The 23,706-nt window shown below is 38.6% G+C and overlaps 2 protein-coding genes across 6 annotated transcripts in view; both read right to left on the bottom strand.

Moving 5' to 3' along the window:
• LOC129775285 (histone deacetylase 4) overlaps positions 1-10,026 on the bottom strand; it is a 138,777-nt gene extending 128,751 nt beyond the window's left edge. For 3 of the 5 annotated variants that reach the window (XM_055779876.1, XM_055780380.1, XM_055780465.1), the window contains exons 1-2: positions 9,348-10,025; positions 1,489-1,545 (exon numbers count right to left, since the gene is read on the bottom strand). In XM_055779876.1, coding sequence (XP_055635851.1) covers positions 1,489-1,525 — 37 coding nt within the window. In that variant the 5' untranslated portion in view covers positions 1,526-1,545; positions 9,348-10,025. Of the gene's footprint in view, positions 1-1,488; positions 1,546-9,347 lie in introns of all 5 variants that reach the window. The other 2 variants (XM_055780640.1, XM_055780723.1) reach the window with 1 other exon arrangement.
• Positions 10,027-14,813: 4,787 nt separating this feature from the next.
• LOC129761893 (MICOS complex subunit Mic10-like) lies at positions 14,814-15,319 on the bottom strand. Its single transcript, XM_055759722.1, has 2 exons — positions 15,131-15,319; positions 14,814-15,027 (listed from the first exon to the last, which is right to left on the bottom strand). The coding sequence occupies exons 1-2, from the start codon at positions 15,204-15,206 to the stop codon at positions 14,894-14,896; spliced, it is 210 nt and encodes a 69-aa protein (XP_055615697.1). The 5' UTR covers positions 15,207-15,319; the 3' UTR covers positions 14,814-14,893.
• Positions 15,320-23,706: the final 8,387 nt, after the last annotated feature.

Genomic DNA, 23,706 nt, shown 5'->3' with positions numbered 1-23,706 from the left:
TCTCCATTCTAGTTTCCATTCCATTTATTGCCGGGCGAAAATGAGATGGTTCTGCTTATGGGTGGCGGTCAGTTTCGGCTTCCCTTGAGGTTTCTTCCACATGATGTTTTACCCAGTTTTACCCAAAATTTCATCAATTTTTACCCATGCAATAAAAAGTTACCACGCCGGATTTTTAATGTAGGTGTCCAAAATCAAATTTCTTCTCTCGGCTTCAATCATCTGCACAATTGTTTTAGGACAAAACGGATCAACATGAAAATTTTACCGTCGAAAGATACAGGTTTTCCAAACAATTTTCTGTCAAAAGATCTCAGAATAAATTTATTTAATGAATAAGAAGGAAAGCATTCGAAAAGTATTGTTGAAAAAATAATCCTTCGAATTTGGCAAAGAAAATATAGAGATAATTGAATCGCTTTCAAATGACTCATTACATGAGCGGAAAGGAATTCTCGGAAATCTACCATCTCTCGAATCTAAAACGCAGTACGGACCAAATTATTCATCTCAATAATGCAAAGAAATTGAGGAGGTACCTAATTCTACTCCATTCCCCCACGAGTTTGGGTGGCAAAGCTTCGGGTCCTGTTCCGTAATAGCAACGAAGAAAAAAAGGAGTACATTATTCCACAACAACGCGATGAAAGGCTCGAATCGGCTTTCCGAGAAGTACTTTCATTGCTACACATACAATCAAGCGAAAAGGGGTAGTATTTTGTCAGCAATAGTAGCAGTACCAGCAGCAAAAGAATGTTATTATTCATTTTCAAGGTCTATCACCGTCCCACCAAAGGCTCTGTGAGGTGGCGGCCACAGTTATACCCGATGCTGGTGGGCGCCAAGACGTGATATATCAGAGGATTCAATGGAGAAGTAACGTTGGTCCCAAACAGGGGGGAACGTAAAATCCGTTTATGTACTACTACCCTTCTCCAGCCCAGACCAGACAACGTTATCACCGCTGCCGAGCCCCGTTTCCAGGGAGACGAAAATAGCTCACGAGACAAACATAAACGAATCTGGCAGACCGAGGAGAAAAGCCGCCAATATACTTTCCAGAGATGTTCCGTGGAAATTATATCTGCAGTGGCAATAACCAGCTAGCAAAACAAACCACCCTACGCAGAAGTTTCAAGGCTAAAGCGAGCCCTCTCTCCCACACCCACACACACCCACCCCCACATTCCCGCTGCTTTTGGGGAAGCGTGTTATGGATAGGGCTAAAAATAGAATGTGCCTGCCCGTATCGCACCGGCGGCTCAATCCTCCCCTCTCATCGTTAAAATCGATTACTAGGGATGGGATGCCACCGCCGCTTCCCCCACCAAACGGATACATGTACAATGGCTCATGTACTGTGCATACATATTGTCGGAGATTATGTTCGTGGCATGTGTCCCTGTCCAGCGGCGCAGCAGTCAACAATGGGCGTTTCTAGACCAGCCCCTGAACAAGCGGTTCAAACTTTTCCAAACATTTGCTTACCGTTACGATTCTGCAACGTTTCCCTCGAGTGGTCCATCTTGTCCAAATCTATGAAACCTGAAAATATAATAATATGTGATCATTTAAGGTCTTATAGTCTTATTGGGATAAATTCTAATCAGAGGTTCAGATACGTTTGAATTACTTGATGCAATGTACATCAACAGAATGAAATTCTATAGGAATTTCAAACATGTATTTAGTGATGTCCGATTTTTGATATCAATCGTTCATCAAATAATCGAATATTTTTCAGCTGTTCGTTTTTCGATACAATTATTCGCCTCAAAATACTCGATCAATCGCACTGAGACTGAGGAAGGAATAATTAGTGAAACTAATATTACTATTTTTGCCTTTATAATTATTTGCATATTTTTTGCCTTTATAATTATTTGCATTTGTAACAACTCTCACTCTTTTACAAAATTAACGTCAAATTCACATGAATTACAATAAGTTTATAATTCGTAGACCATCTTTAGTTCTCAATCAGAAAAAAACAACCCATTCGGGGTGGTTTTGACCAAGTTTCGCCATGTTGTAGTGTGTAGCTCGTTCTACGAAGAGGATACTGCTCTTTTAAGCTCTTCAAATCACTCATATTGCTTGTAAGCTGCTTCTACTATTCGTACGATCACTCCTGATAAGTTCTTGATGCGGTTTTCATCTAGTAAACAAGCTGACCAGTCCAGAATCTGAAACCCCTATTCAATAAATGTAAACCATCTAAACCAGGTCGTTTTGAAAATATTTTCCTCAAACCATCAAACTGCCGCCTGCAAAGTTTCGAGTTGAAAAATTATATGGCACGTTCCGTAAGCCCTTCCAATATGAAGATATTCTATACAATTGGATTTGTTTTTATAAGAGAAGTTCTGCCCATGGCATTAGCTTCTACATTAGTTCTTGGACCCGAAGCTCTGGAGATGGATTTTTTATGGCTTGGGGAGAACTTTCTCAAAAAGTTCTGGTTTAGATAGCTCACCATCAACACGAATGAACATTCAGCAGTGCAACGAACTTTTCAGAATCATTTACTGATGTTTTTACATTAAAACAATGTAGTAATTAAGTAATTTGGCATCAATTCATAAAATACGGAATTTCATGGCATGGTTTAATGAATAGAATCTTCAGATTCTGGACTGGTCAGCATGTTTACCAGATCAAAACCCTATCAAAAACTTTTGAGGAGTGATCGTACATTCGTACGAAGCAGCTTACAAGCAGTATGAGTGATTTGAAGAGCTTAAACGAGAAGTATCCTTTGCGTAGAACGAGATACACACTACAACATGGCGCAACTTGGTCAAACGACTTGGTATCCCATGTTGATATTCTAGGCATAACTGTCCCACAATGAATTTTGAGGCCTGTAACCAAGATTGATTGATTCAAATGAGGGGATCTTTTCACATTACATTAACACTTTGACACTGCACTCAAAAATTATTCCGTTGGGGCCATGAGTGCAGCATTGCACACGCGAAATCTTCCAAAGTTTCAAACGTGTGCGGTACAGCACACGTTTTATGTTAAAGCTAATGTGTTTTTCGTTTTCTACTGACCTCGATACATAGTAGTTCACATCGATCTCATAGTTTGGCATCACTGTATTATTCTACCAATTACAATTTATCGTTGCCCGAAATGCTCCGAAATGTTTTTTTTGTCTGGATTGTCTTAACCCTTTAATACGGCAGTGTGCTCCGCCGGAGTGCTACCGCTGTACGGAGCACTGCGCCGAAAAGTATGTACATCGCACTGGTGTGATCGATGTGCAGCGGAAGGGTTAATAGAAGACATTTTACGAGTTTGAAATAATGTTATAAAATAAATTGTTTTATAATGATTTTTATCGATATTTTACTCGTTTACTCTTTCGTGCAGTACTACACACGGTTATTTTGTACCCTTATATGGCAGATCGGGATGAAATTTTATGCTAGATGGGTTCCTGGCATCATCTAGTATAATAATCAATCATTGCACGCTTCAGGTTTTTACGAACTTTTTGGCCAAAACACCATGGCCGTCAAAAGTGTTAACATATAGTTCTCTGCTTATAAAAAACCCAGTGTATTGCTGGACCGAAATGTTTAAAGCTTTCGGTAGACAAATATGCTAGAAAACTTTGAATGCGTTTTTCTCAGTTGCTGATTTTGGAACATGGGACATCTATGCGTAGAACGGCAGTATACTTTTGTTAAATATTTCATACTAAAAGTAAGCATTTTGTATGGTATGTGTAGTTTTTTATTCATTTCTTAGGTGTATGGATTTCGGTCCCGCACGGTACACAAATCGTATTTCGAAATTTCAACTATCAGTATCTCCCAATCTCCCAACTATGTTTGATTTTGATGCACTAAACTCGTTTATTTTTGCGTTCAACATTTTTTCTTTTATTTTGACTGATTCATAAACTTATTGTTTCTTGTCACTAAATTTATATGATGAAATGAGATGTACAATGTATGCTATACATATTAGGTACAGAGAAAAACACTGCGATCTTGTTAATTTGATATGGCGTTCAGACTTTATGATGTATTAAGCGAAATAGATCATCTTGAAAAAATGTCACAAATAGCCATTATTTTTTGAGCAAATTTGTTCAACCTTCATTTTATTTATTTATTTTGGCTTAACGTCTTTACAACATGGCCTGATTCACAATTTTCCTCAAATTCGGCCTTATTCTGCGTGGCGTGTGAGGTGAGATGACAATTGTCACTTATGTCACGCGATTCCACCAGGCGTATGCCGTGAGAAATCTCACTTGAATGAACTCTCACTTTATTCCCGCTCTCAAATATACGTGACGATTGTCACATGAACTGGGATTTCTAGGTGACAATCGTCGACATGTCTTGAGGTGTCGACAGTGCATGAAAACAAATGAAAAAAGGAAGAGGAATAATAAGTGTTTTTTTGGGTCGTATAGAATCGATAGTAATGGTATTATATGTATCAATAAATTCAATTTATCTTCAATTTTCACAGTACGAAAGACAAATTGCAAGTAGTTTGTTTTTTTTTGTGAAAGCGGTAGTGAGTCTGTTATTCCTCAATTGGACGAATAAGCACACCGAAATTATTTTCATTTCATGAAATCTATTTATTTTCTCTAAAATATATCTATCATATGGGTCTTGTGTTTCATCTATCTATCCGCGAGTCATCGTCACCGAACTGCATATCCATTTCAGAAGCCGTGGTATATGCCCGAGCCGGAGCCAGAGCAACAATTTAACACTGAGAGTGCAGAGAGCAGCAGCAACTACGACCAAAACAAACAAAAATGCTAAACTTTACAGGATGCCATCAACTGTTTCACCAAATCTAAATCAAATACCTGCAAATTCGGCAGAATGTCCTGATACACTAACAACAGGCCAGGTTAAATCAGATCTATAGATACGGTACTGACTGCAGCAAAACAAATATCTGACCTCTCTGAGCGAAACAAATAAAATTCTGGGATGCCAGATGTTTTTTCTCAAATATATGCGATAAAAATCTGAAATATTTGTAAATATGTGCTAATGTCTGACATACTGACCAGCTTCGTTTATCATATGGAATCAATAATGTTTTGTCACTATTTTAAATAGCCTGCAGCAGGAATAAAAGGTTATGATAAAAGTTAAATGTCTACAAATTCGTGAACACATGTGCGAATGTGGCATCTCTGATCAGATTTGGCAACCAGCAGAATGAACGCCTTGTCACTTGCTGTTCATCCTCTCACATACATCAAATGAACCTCTCACGGCATCCGAAACGACTGTAGGAATAGAGTGAGGAGAGTTGCGTGATGGTGATGTGACAATTGTCATCTCACCTCACACGCCGCGTAGAATCAGGCCGATTAACTCGGTTCGTGGCTATCTCCCTCCAATTCCGCGGGCACCCCGTGCTCACCATGTCATGCTCCACTTGGTCTAACCACCTTGCTCGTTGTGCTCCTCGTCGTCTCGTACCAGCCGGATTCCCGATGAACACCATTTTTGTAGGATAGTTGTCCGACATTCTTGCAACATGTCCTGCCCAGCGTATCCTTCCAGCTTTGATCACTTTCTGGATACTGGGTTCGCCGGTGAGTCGCGTGAGCTCGTGGTTCATCCTTCGCCTCCATACGCCGTCCTCCTGTACACCGCCGAAGATGGTTCTCAACACCCGCCGTTCAAAGACTCCGAGTGCTCGCAGGTCCTCTTCGAGTGTTGTCCGCGTCTCGTGCCCGTAGAGGACAACCGGTCTTATGAGCGTTTTGTACAGAGAAGGATGCGAAAGTTTCTGGTAGAAACTCAATGCATCCCGAAAAGGCTTCGTTCCGCGAGCAGAAATGTGTCGGAATAAGGATGGGAGTATACTGACGAACGAACGTGATGTGACCGAAAGGTGGAGGCAGCACTTCGATGAACACCTGAATGGCGTAAAGTCAGAGGACCAAAATGACGATGGAAGCGATTACGTTGGTGCAGTAAATAATGAAGATGTACCAGCCCCAACGATAGGTGAAGTAAGTAATGCTATTAAACAGTTGAAGAACAACAAATCAACTGGCAAAGATGGCATCGGAGCGGAACTTATCAAGATGGGCCCGGAAAAAATGGTTAGTTATCTGCATCGGCTGATTGTCAGAATTTGGGAAACAGAACAACTACCGCAGGAGTGGAGAGATGGGGTTATTTGCCCTATCTTCAAGAAAGGGGACAAACTAGACTGTGAAAAATTTCGTGCAATCACCGTCCTGAATGCCGCCTACAAAGTGCTTTCCCAAATCATCTTCCGTCGTCTATCGCCACTGACAAACAGATTCGTGGGAGGTTATCAGGCAGGCTTCATCGAAGGTCGGTCTACTACTGACCAAATCTTCACCTTGCGGCAGATTCTCCAGAAATGCCGTGAGTACAGAGTCCCCACGCACCATCTATTCATCGACTTTAAAGTCGCATGTGGTTCAATAACACGAAAAGAGCTATGGAGAATCATGGACGAAAACGGCTTCCCCGTGAAGCTGACAAGACTGATTAAGGCTACGATGGATGGAATACAGTGCTGTGTGCGAATTTCGGGTGGATTATCTGATCCATTTGAGTCCCGCAGGAGGCTTCGACAAGGTGATGGTCTCTGTTGCCTATTTTTTATGTCAATGTATAAATTCTTTATTTTTCTATAAGTTAAAAAAAGTTTTTACAAAATAATTATTTTAAGCTTCGTTTCCTAGTTCGAGTTCTAATGAGGCTACATCAATAACGTTATTACATCGCATAATGAAGATGACGTATTTGATAAACATTTTTAGAATTTGAATTTTTTTAGTTGTTGGTATATTCCTCAGCTGAGGTCTCAAAAGTTCTTCTATTTCGAACCTGCGCCATCCACCAAGCAGCACAGTTAATTTCCGCTGCAGTGTTCTCCAAGCTGGCTCTACTCGCACGCACTCGCCTAGTTTATGCTGCAATGTCTCACATCTAGTGTTACAAAACATACAATTTTCACCAACGGCTCTGTTCATACGGAACATTAGTTTTCTATGTTCGAGCTTTTCATTTATTAGCAAAAAAAGGCTACTCCGCTCATTCGAGTTCAGCAGTCTGCCGCTGGGTACTCACGAGAAACTTTTGGTATTTCCGTTTGTTCGATAAAATGGTTGTGAATAATATCGACGGAGGGATTTTGTTGTATATGCGAAGGGAGTGTCGGAAGATTAGAAAGGATGAATTTCAGACAAGGACAATCTGCGGGAGGGGTGGGACTTCTCTGGGTAAAGAAGGACATATAGAAGGGAAGGGAAACGATATCACGCACATGTCGATTTAACAGCAGCGCCTTACATTTGAAAGCTGGCAACTGTAGTTTCAAGCCGCCTGCTTCACTGCTCCGCGCCAGCTGTTGCATTGGAACTCGTGCTACGAATCCTCGCCACAAAAACGTTCCCATCGTCGCAGTCAGCTTTGCCACATGAACGGCAGTCGGTGTGAGAATAGATGCAAGATACCATATTTTCGCCGTGATAAATGTGTTGAGTAATATAACTTTCTGGTGTAAGGTGAGTGTACGAAGCGAGTGAAGATAAACCTGTCGAGCGAATGTACGTACAAGCGTATCCCAGTTTAGCTTGTTCATCAGACGTACGGAGTTAGCGAAAGTCACTCCTAAAATCCGGACTGTGTTTTCGTTCGGCAACCACGGCGTGGTGAGTGGCATGACGTCAGTATAACCCACTGAAGTCGAAGTCGATTTCTTCAGGCTCAGTCTTGCTCCAGAGACACGTTCGAAATTTTGAAATGTTTCTCTTATCTGTTCCATTCTTGTAATGTTCGTGCTGACCACAGACACATCGTCGGCGTACGCAACGACGAGGTCAGAACCGCATATTTCTTCCAGCCGTCTAAGCAATGGGTTTAGATAGATGACGAAAAGGTGCATAGAGAGAGGATCTCCTTGACGAACAGATCTCTCGATGGGGAATGTTACCGATAGACGCCCGTTTAACAACAGTCGAGAGGAAGACAAGTTTTCGATTTTGGCGAGTAGACGCACGAGATTCGGATTGAATCCGAGCGAACACATGGTACGATAAAGGAAGGTCCGATCAACGACATCGAAAGCGTGACGGAGATCGAATGATGCCACTAAGCCACGTTGTTTATTTTGATCAGCTGAGCGATACGATCTTTAAGAGCAAGAGTGGCCTGAAATTATATGTTATATATATTAATATTGTTCAACATCGCGCTAGAGGGATATGACGAGCGGCGTTTAACTTTCGTGGTACGATTTTCAATGATTCCAGTCAATTCATCTGCATCGCTGATGACGTAGACATTGTCGGAAGAACATTTGAGACGGTAGCTGAACATTACACCAGACTTAAGCACGAAGCAGAGAGAATTGGACTGAAAATCAATGCGTCTAAAACCAAATACATGCTGGCTTTCGGATCCGAGCACGACAGGACCTGATTAGGTAGTAGTGTAATGAACGACGGCGATGAGTTCGAGGTAGTGGACCAATTTGTCTACCTTGGCTCAATGGTAACGTGTCTGAGAATGATACCAGCCGCGAGATCCGGAGACGCATCATCAATGGGAGTAGTACCTACTATAGTCTCCACAAACACTTAAGGTCAAACAGACTTAGCAGTCGTGCGAAATGTTCCCTGTTCAACCTTCATGCATTCGCTATAGTCTGAACGCTATATAACGCTATGCACCTTATTGTAAAACTTAAATGTTTCAACACAAATCTATTTATTCAACTTGGCAAGCCGTGTCTAATAAATTGATTCGAACCGAAAAAAAGGATGATTCTAAATAATTAATTAATTAATGACAATACACTGTACTTTTTATTTTACGCTTCCATATTTTTCAATTAATATTTTTTGAGTGCATCCATTATAGGATCTTGGATCGATTTTCAGAAGATCGATCTTTTCCATTTCGATTGGCGTTTTTTGGATCGATTCTTTATACCCGAAAAAATCCTAGAGATCGATTTTTTTTATTGTATCGAATAACAGCCGGAAAATATTCGATTAGTTTATGAATGATATATTTCAAAAATCGGACATCACTAGTCTTATGGTCATATTGAGAACGAATTCTAATCAGAGGATTACTTCATGCAATGTACATCTATTGAATGAAGTTCAAACATGTATTGAAACGGATCAATACGTACACGTGTTGTGGATAATACACCAAGCGGGTAATTTAACGTAGGACAAAATTCTAAAGTCATGAGTCATGATGTTCATTTATTTGTGTCCATCAAAATGTTTTAATGAAAGTCATTAGAAATACTGAAAGCAAAACGCAACGTTGTTTGGTGATTATATTTACCTCTAAAAGCACGATGCAGGATACATTCCTTATCCTTTGTACTCCACACAACCAAACTCTTTGTTTACACTTTTCGGAAAACAAAACACTCAAAACATTACCTACTCATATCAATTTCATTCTTTCATTCAAAAATCAAACGAAATTCGCAACACCATACAGGCACCACACTCTAGCAAATATTCTGCTACTTTTGTGTTGTTGTATACGCGGATGATGACCATTTCAAACGTTGATTCTTCGTAACACTGAATTGATTCATCAAATGTATATCGACACCTAATAATAACGCTCCAGTGCCAGCGAAACTCTTCAAACCTTAACAAAATAAGAACTCTCTTCTAAAAATGCGTACGAATCAATCACATTCCCTCCCCACCCCGCGGACACTCGAATGGAACCAAACACAACAGCTTGGGACACTGATGTGGAATTTCTAGAATTCCTCTACCGAACACAGCAACAGAGCTCCCGAGAGCGAGCAAATAACGCGTTCAAACGGTTCGTCGAAGACACATATCGGTACCGTAGTAGGGGATTGCCAAACTCCGAAACCGTGTACTCTATCCTGCTAAGGTGCATTGAATTCTAAACAACGGAATCCTTTCTGGACGTGCCAAATTCCTACTTTCCCCAAAACTGCTTTATATGTCTGTTTTTGTTGGAGAAACAACTTGTTTGCGCAGCCACCTTTTGACAGTTCACTTTGAACAGCTCGATGGCGCTCACTGCACGTGAGAGCCTGCAGTGAGTGGTTGCGTGTTTTTGTTTATATCCTCTCATAGATGCCAGATTATTTTTATTTTTCTCAAATATTTATGATGAGAACATAAGCGACTGAATAGGTGTTACATATGCATAATCCACATTGGTCCATCTCTCCTGTGATTTTGAGATCTATTCGATTTTTTTTTCACAATCTAGCCTTTGTTTTGATTTTCATGAGAAACCCAATTTTGCTGCAGAATGAGAACTATATTCAGTGTATTTTGTTTTTTAAGTAAACCTTTTTTATTGAATAGCAACATTTTATGAACCTATAAAGAGCAGCAGTTGAATCTTCCACGAGATCTTTCAAGTGTTTTCATTTAGAGACTTTGTTTCACTGGCCACGGTGATGTTTTTATGTTTTCTATAGATATTCCAAGTTATTTTTTTCTCAAATGACTAAACGATAGTGTCATTTTACCACCGAATTACACGAGAAGTGCTCCTTTTTTACATCAGAACTTAAGGATTATGAGGCCAACGCTGCACATGTGATTCATAAGTGTCGGTGGCTCACAGCAGTATTCAGATTTAGCCATTTTATGAAAACAGAAGCTTGAACTCGACAATGAAACATTACAGGTAGATCAACTCCGACCAGAAGGTATACCTACACATTAGGGGGTGGTACAAATAACACGTGAACAGAAAAAGATCTATTTTAGACATCACCACATTTTTAGTGGACATTTCATATTCATGTTCTCCACGTTAAAATTGTTCCATTTTCTGGTCAAAAATTCATAATAATATTTGAATTGTGCTTAAAAATTTGAGGTTTGTTTCTTTTATCTATTCTATATTTAATTGAGAAAAAATCTTATGCTGTGTAGTGGAGCTTTGGCTTGTTTAACACTCGAATAAATTTGGCTTTTAAAATACATCTAGGTTTTTTTTACGCGGGGGATACGTATCTCGTAAAAAAAACGCGTTAATTGGAAAATCCGCGTAAATAAACCGCGTTAATTGGAAAATCCGCGTAAAAATACCGCGTTAATTCGAAAATCCGCGTAAAAAAAACCACGTTAATTGGAAAATTCGCGTAAAAAAACCAAAAAACCAATGATAGATATCAAATCGGACTATCCTTACGAAGAACGGAAGTAAAAAGTTGAGCGTTGCTCGCTTACGAAAACCCGTAGCAATTCTGGTTACTGGTAGCTATAGTTCGGTTTTCCTCACGAATGAGGTCTTCTGCTGTTGCTAGGAGATTCCCTTGTGATTTGTACACTCTGCTGCCGATGCACGTGCAGTACCACTGTTGGACCGTTCAGAGCTAAGAAGACAGGGAAATCCATTCACGAATCGCTGCCCTAAAAACCCCGTCTCGTTGTACAGCCCGGTGAGCTACCCGTTACCCAACACCTAAAATCCACGTAAGAATCGTGATAAGGTGCGGGACTAATTTCCTTCATAAGCGCTAAGCTCCGTTACAAGCACTAATTACCGTAATATGCTCTAAGGGAACATAAGAGAATAATGAGAGCTGAGGGAGAGATGTGATATTGCACTGGTCTTTTTTTACGTAAAAGAAACCGCGTTAATTGGAAAATCCGCGTAAAAAAACCTCGTAAAAAACCGCGTAAAAAAACCTGGGTGTGCATATAAATTTAAATTTCCACCCTCCTACTCTCATCTGCTATTTTTAAATCGCGATTTCACTATATTTGTATAAAAAATATCCAAATAATTTCACTGTCCTTCGTTCCTCAACTAGAACCTATTTGTTTACGTTGTTGAACGACATATGGCGCTACGTCCACTTCATCGAACTTTCATCCACACATGTGCCAGTAACCTTAATTCGCCTATAGCAGGGCACAACGCCGACGAGTTGGAAGCTTTACTGAATGAGCACAATGAATGATTAAAATTTTCCAAATCACACAATCGGATTGCAGAATGACAATCATCAATAATCAGCTAGAGAGCGCGTGTGTAGATTGAATGCGCATGTCATTGAAAACGCTGCTGGAACAATAGTAGGCTACTGGACAGCGAAGTGAGAAATTCTGATTCGGTGATATAATAACACATGAAACATACACATAAAAATACCGTTCATACGACGCTCTCCATCTTCTTCAATGGCACTGACGTTTCTAACGTCTTCTCAGCGTAGTTTTATTAGCGTCATTTTTATCCAAACTTAGCTGAGATTTCTGAAGCAGTACTCCTTGAATGTTTTCTAAGTGGCAAGCTCTAGAATATGCGTAACCTTATAACCGAAACATCTTATTTGTTTCGGTTACAAGGTTGAAGAGAATGAAGAGAACGCAATAGATTTTCATGTGTGCGTGGCCAGGACGTTGATGATTGAGAGATGCCTTGAGCAGTGTCAACAATCCATGGTTGACATGTACGCGAAAGTAGAGAGCGAACGACTCCGATTAGGGGGTCTCCGTAGCCACATTGGTTGCGCGTTCGCTTAGTAAGCGATCGATCGTGAGTTCAAACTCAGGGCCCTCAATTGACCATCATTGTGTTATTATAGAATAACTACGTCCACGCAAACATCATCAGCGATGGAGATCGATCCACGGTCGAAATTAGATCGTTTCATCCATACAACTGCTCTGCTCTGCAAGAAACATCGGGCTGCTGTTCTATAAATAACTCAACAATGATCAATCAACTGTCTCCGCTGTCCGGTCTAACTGGATAATGGAAGAACAGATAGAAAACTCTTACGCCTAAATGGCTACTGTGTAAATTTGTACCATTTGCAATGGTATAGAAGGGAATACTCTAACGCCGAAAAATGGCAACTGTGTAATGTGCTAATTATAGATATGATAAATATGTGACATGTACACGATTAAAATTCGGCTCTGTTACAGCTAAAATGCTAATGAGCCTAAAATAAACAAAAAGGATAAAAAAAACGACTCCGATTCACACGACAAAAAATGAAGTCTTTAATGAGCTTTATTAAATTACACATAGTCCATTCCACACTGGATGTATTCGGTTGAATGGCAAACGCGAGGATTACGTCATGTTCACATTTTTAGTTTGGTTAGTGGAAGAATAGGCCCTGAGGAATCTGTGATATAACCGCAAGGTGTACGTTGGCTTAGTAATCATTGGTTTAAGGTTGCATTTACATTAATTTTAATAAATGGTTGAACCAATATTTTCTTTTTTCACTTGAATACAAAGATATACGTTGGTTCGATATTATTGTTTTTGCAATGGTATGGATATATTCAAACAGTACTTCTTCTTTCGTTCGGATATAATTTCATCACTGGAACACTTAGCAAAAATAAATATACAAAAAATTAGGAATTTGATCAATTTCATTTATACTTGAGAAGTCTAGTAATTATTTCTCTTCTGATTGAGTTCTGGACTATCCTTACTTTGCAAAGAATTTTTAGAATGCTTTCGCAAGCAACACAGAAACTGATGCATGATTTCTTTTCGTTTTTGTATTAAAGATGCTTTAAGCTTTTTCAGTTCATTCGCCTCTAATCCGATAAAGGACCATTGCGGTAAACTTAACTCCAACTCCTCTCCATGTCTTCAGGAAGACAATTCATTCCGCTCGACGTTCTCCGCCAAACGGTGTTTTCTCAACAAACATCGAACGATTTTGATTTCGCAAATTGCTTCGATTTGAAGTCTGTGTTAGAGAATCGCCTAGCGGTATGTTCGAATGTTTGCGTAGTTACATTCTTTTGATCCATAATCCATCATCCATAAGCGAACAATTTTCCATGACTTCTCCACGCAGTGGCCAAATAGAAACTGATGCCCTTGGTCCCGATTGCATCACGGGACACCTAATCGATTTTGCAAATATATGCGAATACAAATCTATTAGTCGAGTGCATCTACAAGCGAACATTTCCTCATTGCCGTTCCATTCGAGAAAAAAAGAGAATAGGATCGGCGATATATTTCGATATCTATACAAATCTTGACGCAACATGAATCCATTTTAACAACCGACACGACCGCTTTTCCATATACCGAAGCAAATTTTCTCTACCAAATATTCTTCTAAACTACAATTTTTGTTAGCTATTCACGGAATTGAACAAAAATCACCGCATTACATTTTTCTAAACTAGGAAGTACATATTCCAATCGAAACACCAAATAAATCTACGAAACTTGAAAACGAAGACAGAGCGCAAGCAAACACATCTTGTTTGCTCCGTTGCTCAAACCGTACCCTCAATTTGGGCCATAATTTGGATCCCAAATTTGAAGTTTACAAGAATGTCCAATTATTGATGTCGCATTAAAAGTTTGTCCAATTAGCTAGATGTCGAATCAGAGGTTGCTTACTGTATCTGTAAATTGTAACATTGCTGTGAATCTGGCATCTCAGCTCACAGAAGACACTCAGCGCGTGAGGGCTGTGGTGAGTGTGTTTCTGTTTATATATTTTCAAGATTTCCACTATCAAGCGAATGAAAAGTGTATGCAATTATTCGATAGAGTAACCATGCTATATTTTTAACCAACTAATTTTGAGTATTTCTATTTGCCAGCATTTTATCTTGGAAGATCATAACGATTACATACAATGTTGATCCTATTCCGTCTTCGTTAATGCGATTTATATATGCATATAATTTCAATCATGCTAAAATGGTATTGTGACTAATCGAAACAACCGAATGAAGAACTATTTTCCCTCAAGGCGAAGCAATGATTTCGGAATACAATCAATCATACATAAAATTATCCTCCTGTTAGCAACCAAAATTTACAATTCTATTATTGATTCATACAAACAGTAATCTAAAAGTAAACCGTCTTCTCTACTTTCCGTTCAGCGAACGCTCGCAGTTCGTGTAGGCCATTCCGATACCGAAACCAGAGCCCATGATGATAGGCCACGCACGCCTCTTGAAGAACAGCAGTGAGAAGACACTACCCAGAACAAGACCGCCACCTGAAATGGTAGCCACAGGATATAAACAACAGGAATTATGTAAGAGAAAACAAAGCAACCCGGACGGATTAAGGAACTGCTTTGAAGAATGCTTCCTACTTACCGAATTTAATCAGTGTGTCCGTGAGGCAGCGATCGATCTTCCTGCCATACTGGTCCTCCGCGAAGGTTTGGGCCATTTTTGCGAGATGTACGTGGATTTAGTTTGTTTTCTTCCGGGGCAAAAACACCTCCCCGTGCTGAGACGATTCCCACTGGTAGAGAAAACTTCACCGCGATGTTGTTTGGAATGTGACAGCGAATGATTGTCATAGAAATGAAACGGCACACATCTCTAGTGCTTGGAAGGTGTCGCTCGCCGTGAGTTCCAATTTCGTTTCCGATGGGTTGAAAATTCAAAATATAACATGACATTTGAAAACGGCGTATTGAAGGGTTTCTGAATATGCAGTTTAACGCTCTTGCGTACAGGACGTGTTCTCGACAGTTTTAAAAGTTTTAGAAAGTGGCTTGAACGATAGGAATTTAAAAAAAATAGTGCCCTTCTTTCATTTTCCAAAAGAAAAAAAATATATATGCATAAAACTTTGAAACTGTAGTGAAAGAAAGATTAAAAATGTTTAAAGGCGGTGGTGAAAAAGATCCACCAGACAAAGGGCAAACTGGAGCAGTTTGGCTACAAATCATATATTTCAAAACACCTTGTGAGCATATCCGGAGTGATAACTGGAATTCCAAACAATTTTTTCGGACACGGAAATTCAATCAGAAATAGAATTCGAGATGCAAATATTGAAAGTTTTTCGACTTTCGCGTTATGTCGAAGGATTTAAAATCCCAAGCAACAGGAAAAGTATTACATTCCGAGCACAAACGTTACCAGAAAGGATAAGAATTTTCAGCACGAATTGTAAAGTGATTCCCTTCAAGAAAAAAGTGAAATCTGGTTCAAATTGTCACCGCTTTAACCATAATGCCGGAAGTTGCAGAGGAAAGACACGATGTGAACAGTGTTCGAAAATACACACAAACGAGGAACAAAATTTCCCGTACTGTAAAGACGAAGTAAAATGCTTTCATTGTCGTAACAGTAGTCACCGAACAACAGATCCGAACTGTCCAGAGCGTGATAGAAAAAAAGGAATTAAACTAATTATGTCGAATAAGAATTTAACATTGGTTGAAGAAAGAGAGCTTGTAACACCCATCCAGGTGAGAAATTCATTTAATCTGCTCGCAGAGATAGAAGAATTCCCAACTATATATGATAGTTACGCTAAAAAAGCTGCAGTAAATGTACCAAAAACACCGAAAACTACCATGAACACAAACTCAGTGCAAAAAAAATTGAAGAATCGATCCAAACGGAGGCTTCGTCCTCTGAAAACGTGAATTTTGTTTCACCAGAAACCAGACACCAGGAATGACAGAAAGTGTACGAAAAAAATTAGACAATGTTCTAGAGAACATCACCTTTCACAATTTTCTGTTATAAAGCTGAATTTCTCATAGAAACATGAGCACAAAAAGAACTTAAAAATAACACAACGTTCAAAACAATATAAAATGTAAATGGGCTACAAGTTAGCCCTATCCGTTCGAATCCATTGGGAAAAATAACAGGGCAATATAGCCCTTCACAAATTTTCGAGTCTGTCATAACGACAGTGACTCGAGCAGGTACAAAAAAGTAGCCTCATTCCGGAATACGATAGGTTGACATCGGTTATTCATTCTGCAATCTTTTCGACCCAAATCTAATCGACGTGCGCAAATGTGACAACCTTAAAGTGAAGGTGGAACGAAGCCACAAATGGCTGCCACAATGGGGCTCACTTCTTTCATCTCTCTCCTTCACCCCTCATCCGATATGCAACAAAATTCAATAATTTTGCAAAGTGTGTAGAAAATGATCGTTTTCGCTCACTTCCCATCAAGTAATATCAACCAAACTCTAATCGATTACTCACAAATTATTAATTGATCGCAATGTATAATTAAAAGCGTCGAAAAACTCGAGCTAGTGCTCTGAAAATTAAATTTTGATTTTTCAATTTACCACAATGGTTTTGTTTGTATTGGTGAAAACATCGTTATTTTTCCGACATTGATGCAAGCCAACATCATCGAAACAGCTATAAAAACCACTCAATAAAATGTTATTCCTGAGTCGACACATAGCGTTTCATGTCATGAAAGTAAAATTGTGTTGATATCAATACAATAATTACTTTTACGTTTAATGGGTCTATAATGAAAGTTTTAGCAACTTTAACATTGGTTAAGAAAATTGTATTGCAGGGATCGGAACACTGCCACAGCTGCCTCTACTGTCAAAAATATTAAACGGAAAAGTATTAGATTCAATCAAAATTACTCGGCCAACGAAGAGAAGAGTTAAAGATCTCCAACGTGATTATGTGAAAAAAAAAACGATCAACGAGGAAATAATAAGGAATTATCAACATCGAGTTACTGTGTGGAAAAACTTGTTAATACCGAATATTTGCCTTCGACAGGTATGGATAAAGTATAAGTGGAAATACACTTCCATAAGAGCCCCAATTCGTATGTGTTATAAATTAGCTCATGTTACGCTCGTGTATAATCAGAATTTTACTTCATGTGCAAATACATCTTCTAAATATATTTATATTTGCAATTGTTCATGGGAACAAATCGTTCATACATTTCACTTCAGTATTGCTTTTTTTAAAAACGTATTCTAAGACTCGCGTCAGCGAAGCGCCACACAGTCTGATAAGGGAACTATTCTATTTAGATTTACTAAATCTAAAACAAGCAGTGTGCTTTGCTCTTCTCTCACAAACACTATTATCCCATGAATAACACGTGATTTTACGTTCCACCTTCACCTTAACGTAAAACAAATGTCGAAAGCTATTTACTTTATTAATTTAGCAAGCCCGAATGCAGTTTTGAATTATTTAAATTTGAATGAAATTTATTACTCGATGTTATTTGAACGGACACTAAACTTCATTATAACATAAATAAATAATCAGACGCAATTTCAAAACAAGTTTTTTTTTCATCGTTACAGAAAATGTGTTACTCTATCACATCGAATACCTATTTTATACGAGGAATTATTTGTGGTTCGTAATTGTTAGTTTGAAAGAGAGATTCCACCCGTACTGTATTTACCATTTTTCACAGAAAGGCAACACGAAGTTCATAGTCGCCAATTTCAAATAATGTGGTAAGGTCTTCTTGCTGAAATAATCGTACCGTAAGTCTTGATTCCTTTGAAACTATCGGGAAAATTTGCGTTACCTGTGATTTCGCCTTTGTTATTGTTAAAATAAAATGAAAGATAGTCCATGGTCACTGAGAAAATTTAGGCGGCCAAAACACAGATTTTTGGTAGGCTGGGGTTTTCGGATAGGCTGAGTTCATTTTTCAACTCTGTTTCACCAAAAAACCAAACGGGGGGTGAGGCAAGGGGGCATATTTCAAAAATTTCAGTTTTTATCGTGTTTGGTATCAAATTTATGTTTTCGGATACGCAGAGTTCATTTTTCAACTCGGTTTAACTAAAAAACCAAAATAAGAGATGATGCGAAGGGAAAAGTGCACTATTTTTTATTTAATAATGTGTGGTTTACAAACGAATAATCGAAAATCAATACTAGAGATCAAAATATTATTTAAAATAGTGTAGTACAAATATTTGACAACATAGTTTGATAGGTATACTTATTGAAAAAAACATCACAAATAGCTATTTAACAACATGATTAGATAGGTATGTTTATTGGAAAAAAACATCACGAATAGTAAGTATTTGGCAGTTTTTCTTCGTTTAGTACGATCTTCGTAATCTTTTCAGGCCTCCTAGAGATGAACCATTTTCACTACTCGGTGCCGCAGTTCCTAAATAACATAAACAATATTATATCCTATAAAATATTTTTAAAGCACCATTTATAATAAAAAAACACTACAATTACCAGTTTCTGAAGAAATTACAAATTCCAACTTCAGTCATGCATTTTCTTTATTTGAAAATAGGCCGGTTTCGGTTTGCAGAGCCCCATTTCTCTACTAAATTACTAACAAATCTCCTAATTTTCTTTCGTAGGAGCGCTTGCAAAGTTGATGAAATGTTGGTTAAATTTGTTTTTCCTATAACGAAGTCGTATAATGAATTCTTCACGGGAGATGAGGTAGTTATATCCTGTCCAGTTGTTCTTAAATGATCGAATAAAATCTTATAACATAATTGGGAGGCTATATCCACAGAAAAAAATATTCACATTATTAATGAAAACGCACAACTTCAAATAACAGTTATTTCTAACTTACATTTCGGGTTAATATTGAGAAAAAATCCAAAAAGGGGGATTTTGGGGCAATTTTTATAAATCCATTCGAAGGAAAATTAAACTACCAAAATGGTACTTACCAAAAAAAAATCGTTCAAAAACTTTACCAAAATACATGTTAAAAAAACACACGCGAAATAGTGGCACCGGGGAGCATGCGAAACTGGTATCTTATCGCGTTGTCAGGGCAATGATGCGCGCGCGGAATGGGGTGAAACACGTGATCCTAGATGCTTTGAACATCCTAGAATCTAGGATTTTTTGCTTTTCATACAACTTCATTTTTTTGGTTTTGGCCGCCTAAATTTTCTCAGGGACCATTGTGCGTCGGTCTGACCTCCCAAAGATATTTATTGTATAAAAAAATAGTCGTAAATTCAAGTAGGAATTAATCACACTTTGTAATACATTCGAAAACATCATATATTTTTTTTCTTATTTTCTTATTTCGTAACTGTAAGTGATCGCTTTCCTAACGCTTTCCCAACGAAAAGTTCAGTGTCGGACCGACGCGGGGCTCAACGTATTGAAGTCAAGATAGCGATACAGTGTACCCGGCAAAGTTTATTATTTCTGATGTTTTTCTGATGAACCTTCGAACTTTTCGTTGAATACCTCCAATTATTTTCTGCAGAGTGACATTGTAAGCTGTATCTGTTGTATCTGTAACGATACACCACCTTTCCGTATCAGATGGTGTTTTTATTGTATTGCCACACTTCTTCAATTTATGCGGAAAAGTTATGCACGAATACTTCGAGATTAAGGACCTGTCGCATCGTGAAAAAAGGTGGGAATCGCGAATTCCACGGTGTCTGGTATCGAAGAACGTCTGACTGTTGATCGGAAGCGAAGAAAAAAAAGCCGCCAGATCAACCGCACACCTCAGTTCGATATGTGACTAAAAAGTGCATGTGAGCAAGACTTTCGTGCAGAATACCAAAACTCGAGCGGGACTACGTACGTTTAAGATCCAGAAGTCCCCAAACCGTTACGAGAAACAGAACACGGTAGCAAAAAGTCGTGTCCGGAAGTTGTACGATCAGAAGTTAACAAAGTGTGGTTTCTGCGTAACGGATGACGAAACATTTGTGAAGGCGGATAAGTTGGATGTTCCCGAGAACCTTCGGACACAAAAGATGTCGATGTTCGCCAAGAAATTCTTAATCTGGCAAGCGATTTGCACTTGCGGAGAACACTTTTCGTTACCGCAAGTTATTTGAATTGAAGCACCATGAATGGATAGGTGTTTATGGAAGAGTGCCCCCAAAAACGGTTTCTCCCTCTCCTGAAGATTCACGATGGTCCGACGATCTTCTGGCTGGATTTTGCATCATGCCACTACACCAAGGACGTGCTAGTGTGGTAAAAGGCGAATGATGTCGACTTCTGCCGAAAAATCTGAACCCTCCAAACACTCCACAACTGCGCAACCTAAAGTGGTGAAGGAAGTACAAGAAATGAAGAAAGCATGGGTTAATATAAAAAAACAGTCGTTTTTTAGGTCGTGTAGAACCTTATGGCTGGGGTTAGGGCCAAGATTCGTGCATTCGGATATAGAGGTGAAATAAATTAAATTAATGATGCCAACATTAACTTTAATTGTTTCTTTTTACTCTCACAAAATTTGGTGATAATCGGATAAAATTTTAAATGGTACACCCTTTAACCCTTTGCGGTCGTATTCAATTCGGACATGATCGTCCTGGTCGGAATCATTTTTAAACGAAAGAACTGTAATACAAAACACGTAAGATTATGAAAGACAAATGTGTTTTATTTTTTGTGAGCTTCAGGTAAAATAAACCACCCATTATTTTTTTTTATTTTTTCGTTATTCTCGTTAATATTAAAAGTGAACACTTCGTAATCCTTCTTTAAAATCTTTTTTATTATGTTCTTTTTAAGTTCCTTTCATGTTGCGCTGAGAAAAAACAGTTTTTTTTTATAAAAAATTAGTTTGTATTCCAAAAAAAACAGTGACAAAATAATGTGCTCACTGCGAAAATCGAGACATTGTCGATAAGTTTCTGTCGTGATACCCTTCGATTATTTGCGGTTTGAGTATTTTGACGTTTAGAAACAACTGGCTTGGCTCTGGAGCATTTGACGAATTTACATTACATTTTCTCTGAGACAAAAAGGTTAAAAAAACATATTTTTACATTGTTTCATTCATAATATATTAAGAATGGCTTGGTATAAGTGTTGTAAATTACATTTTCCCACCAGGTAAACAATGGGTAACATGTGTTGCGCATCGAATATTGCAGATCCTTCTCGTATCGGCCGAACGGAATCCCCTGCCTAATGAATATCAATAAACTTAATATGATATCGATTGCAATGCCATTATCCACTGCATGAGCTTCTGTAAAATGTCCGTAAGTTAATATTCATAACCCATATGCATTGTCAAACATGAAAATTTCGAAGATTATCTATAACTTTTGTCAAACCGCGTGTTGATATCATTGTAAATATACAAAAATATAACTTCATACCATTTACTGACGACATTTAATACTTAAAACGAATTTAAATAGAAATTAATAAAAATAATCACGACCAAATCTCGTTTTCAAGTGCGTAGAAATACAAACATCATCAATTTTGTGGTTCTGAGCTCTAATATAGGTGTCGTATGAGGAGCTTTGCGTAAATTCGTCATTTGTACACGTGTTCGCACTTGGTGAAGTCGAGAAAAATGAAGAACGCAGTTATTCGAAAAACGATTCCTTTGCGCATCCGAAAGTTGGTCTGTCCGTCGTTGCGTCGAAGCGCATGGGTTCAGCGGCAGGATGGCTCCGGAATGGCCCTTCATTAGCAAGGCGAACATGGCCAAATGGCTCAAAGAGCACGCTGATAAGCCGCCGAAGTGCTGGAAAACGGGTTTGTGAACAGACGAACCCAAGTTCGAGCTATGCAATCGAAAGAGGAAGGTTCGTTTGTGGCGCAATTCGGGTGAACAGTTGCAGGAGTGTCACATACAAGAGCCAAGAACGGAGGAGGCAACGTGCTGGTGTGGGGGTGCTTTTCATGGGGTGAGATGGGCAGCTTGGTTGAAGATTGATGGAATCATGACGGCACAGTCGTATTGTAACATCCTCTTCGTTTTTGACGTAGGATTACGTCTTTCGGGAACATATTGGGGTACAAATTGAAAATCGAAAATCGAGCGCACCGTGAAAATTGTCCAATTTCAAATGCTTATTGCTCAGTCATTTTATGATGGATTGATGAGATTTTTGCGTCATTCAATTTCGGCACTCCATAACAATTTTTAACATTGACTAAAATAATATATGTCATGGAACTAACTATCGAACAATTGAAAAATCTCAACCCCTATCCTAACGGAAATACCCACTTCTGATAGGTCAAAATTGACGACACATGCGGCGGGTCCCTAACAGAGACATCAAAACCAAGCTGCCTGGGGGAAATCGGCATCGCAGATACATAAAAGTAGGGGGAGCTTTTATTCTCACCGACATGTATTCCCTAACAGAGATTTCAAATCCAAGGTGTCTGGGGGAAATCAGCATGTAAATACCCTCGTGGTCGATAGTTTAACTAACGACGCGCACAAACGGATAGTGTTCATTGTAACTAGCGTGGGCATTGCTGATTGCATACGTGCTGGCGGATAAGGGAGCGATGAACGAGTGTTTTTTTTGTTATTTTCGTTCCAATAAGAATCTTTCGATGGGTAGATTAAAGAATGATGTTTCAATGAGCTGAATAGAACTTATGCTAGATGGAATATAAATAAGATTAAAATTTGGAACTTTAATGTTGGTTGCTTCGTGAAATTTCATATCAATGACCGATCATGTATTTTGAAACTTTTAGCAGAACTGTAAGCGTAAAATTGTACATGGTAGCTATTGTGTTAAAATGACTTGAAATATGAAATGATTTTTTTTTCTCCCAAGGAAAGTTCTGGCGACGAGCAAAATTGGAAAAATGAAGGAGTATTCGAAAAAGTGATTGCACATATGCTCTATATATCGTATAGGGTGCTGTTAGCTCAATTGAAATTCGCCTTGAGGCATGTAGCATAGTGTTCCGTTGGGTTTAAAGCGAAAAGGAAATGGGTCGAATAAACACTCAGAAAAAAAAATATAAATGAAATTACCTTTCCCATTTCAAATATATTTTCTCTATACTAAAGTAACACTTTTTTCTAGTGAGAAAACTTGTGTTCGATGATGATTGATGAGGCTTTTTTTTTTCTTTCTTTCATCCATACATTACACAGGAACCATCTCGTTCAGGAATACAGAGGGCGGCTTTGGTACGTGATACGCACTATCTAATGACTGAT

Source organism: Toxorhynchites rutilus, chromosome 1 (genome assembly GCF_029784135.1).
Source record: "Toxorhynchites rutilus septentrionalis strain SRP chromosome 1, ASM2978413v1, whole genome shotgun sequence".
NCBI classification, from domain to species: domain Eukaryota; kingdom Metazoa; phylum Arthropoda; class Insecta; order Diptera; family Culicidae; genus Toxorhynchites; species Toxorhynchites rutilus.
Note: the sequence above shows the minus strand (reverse complement) of the source record. Positions and strands in the feature narration are given on the sequence as shown.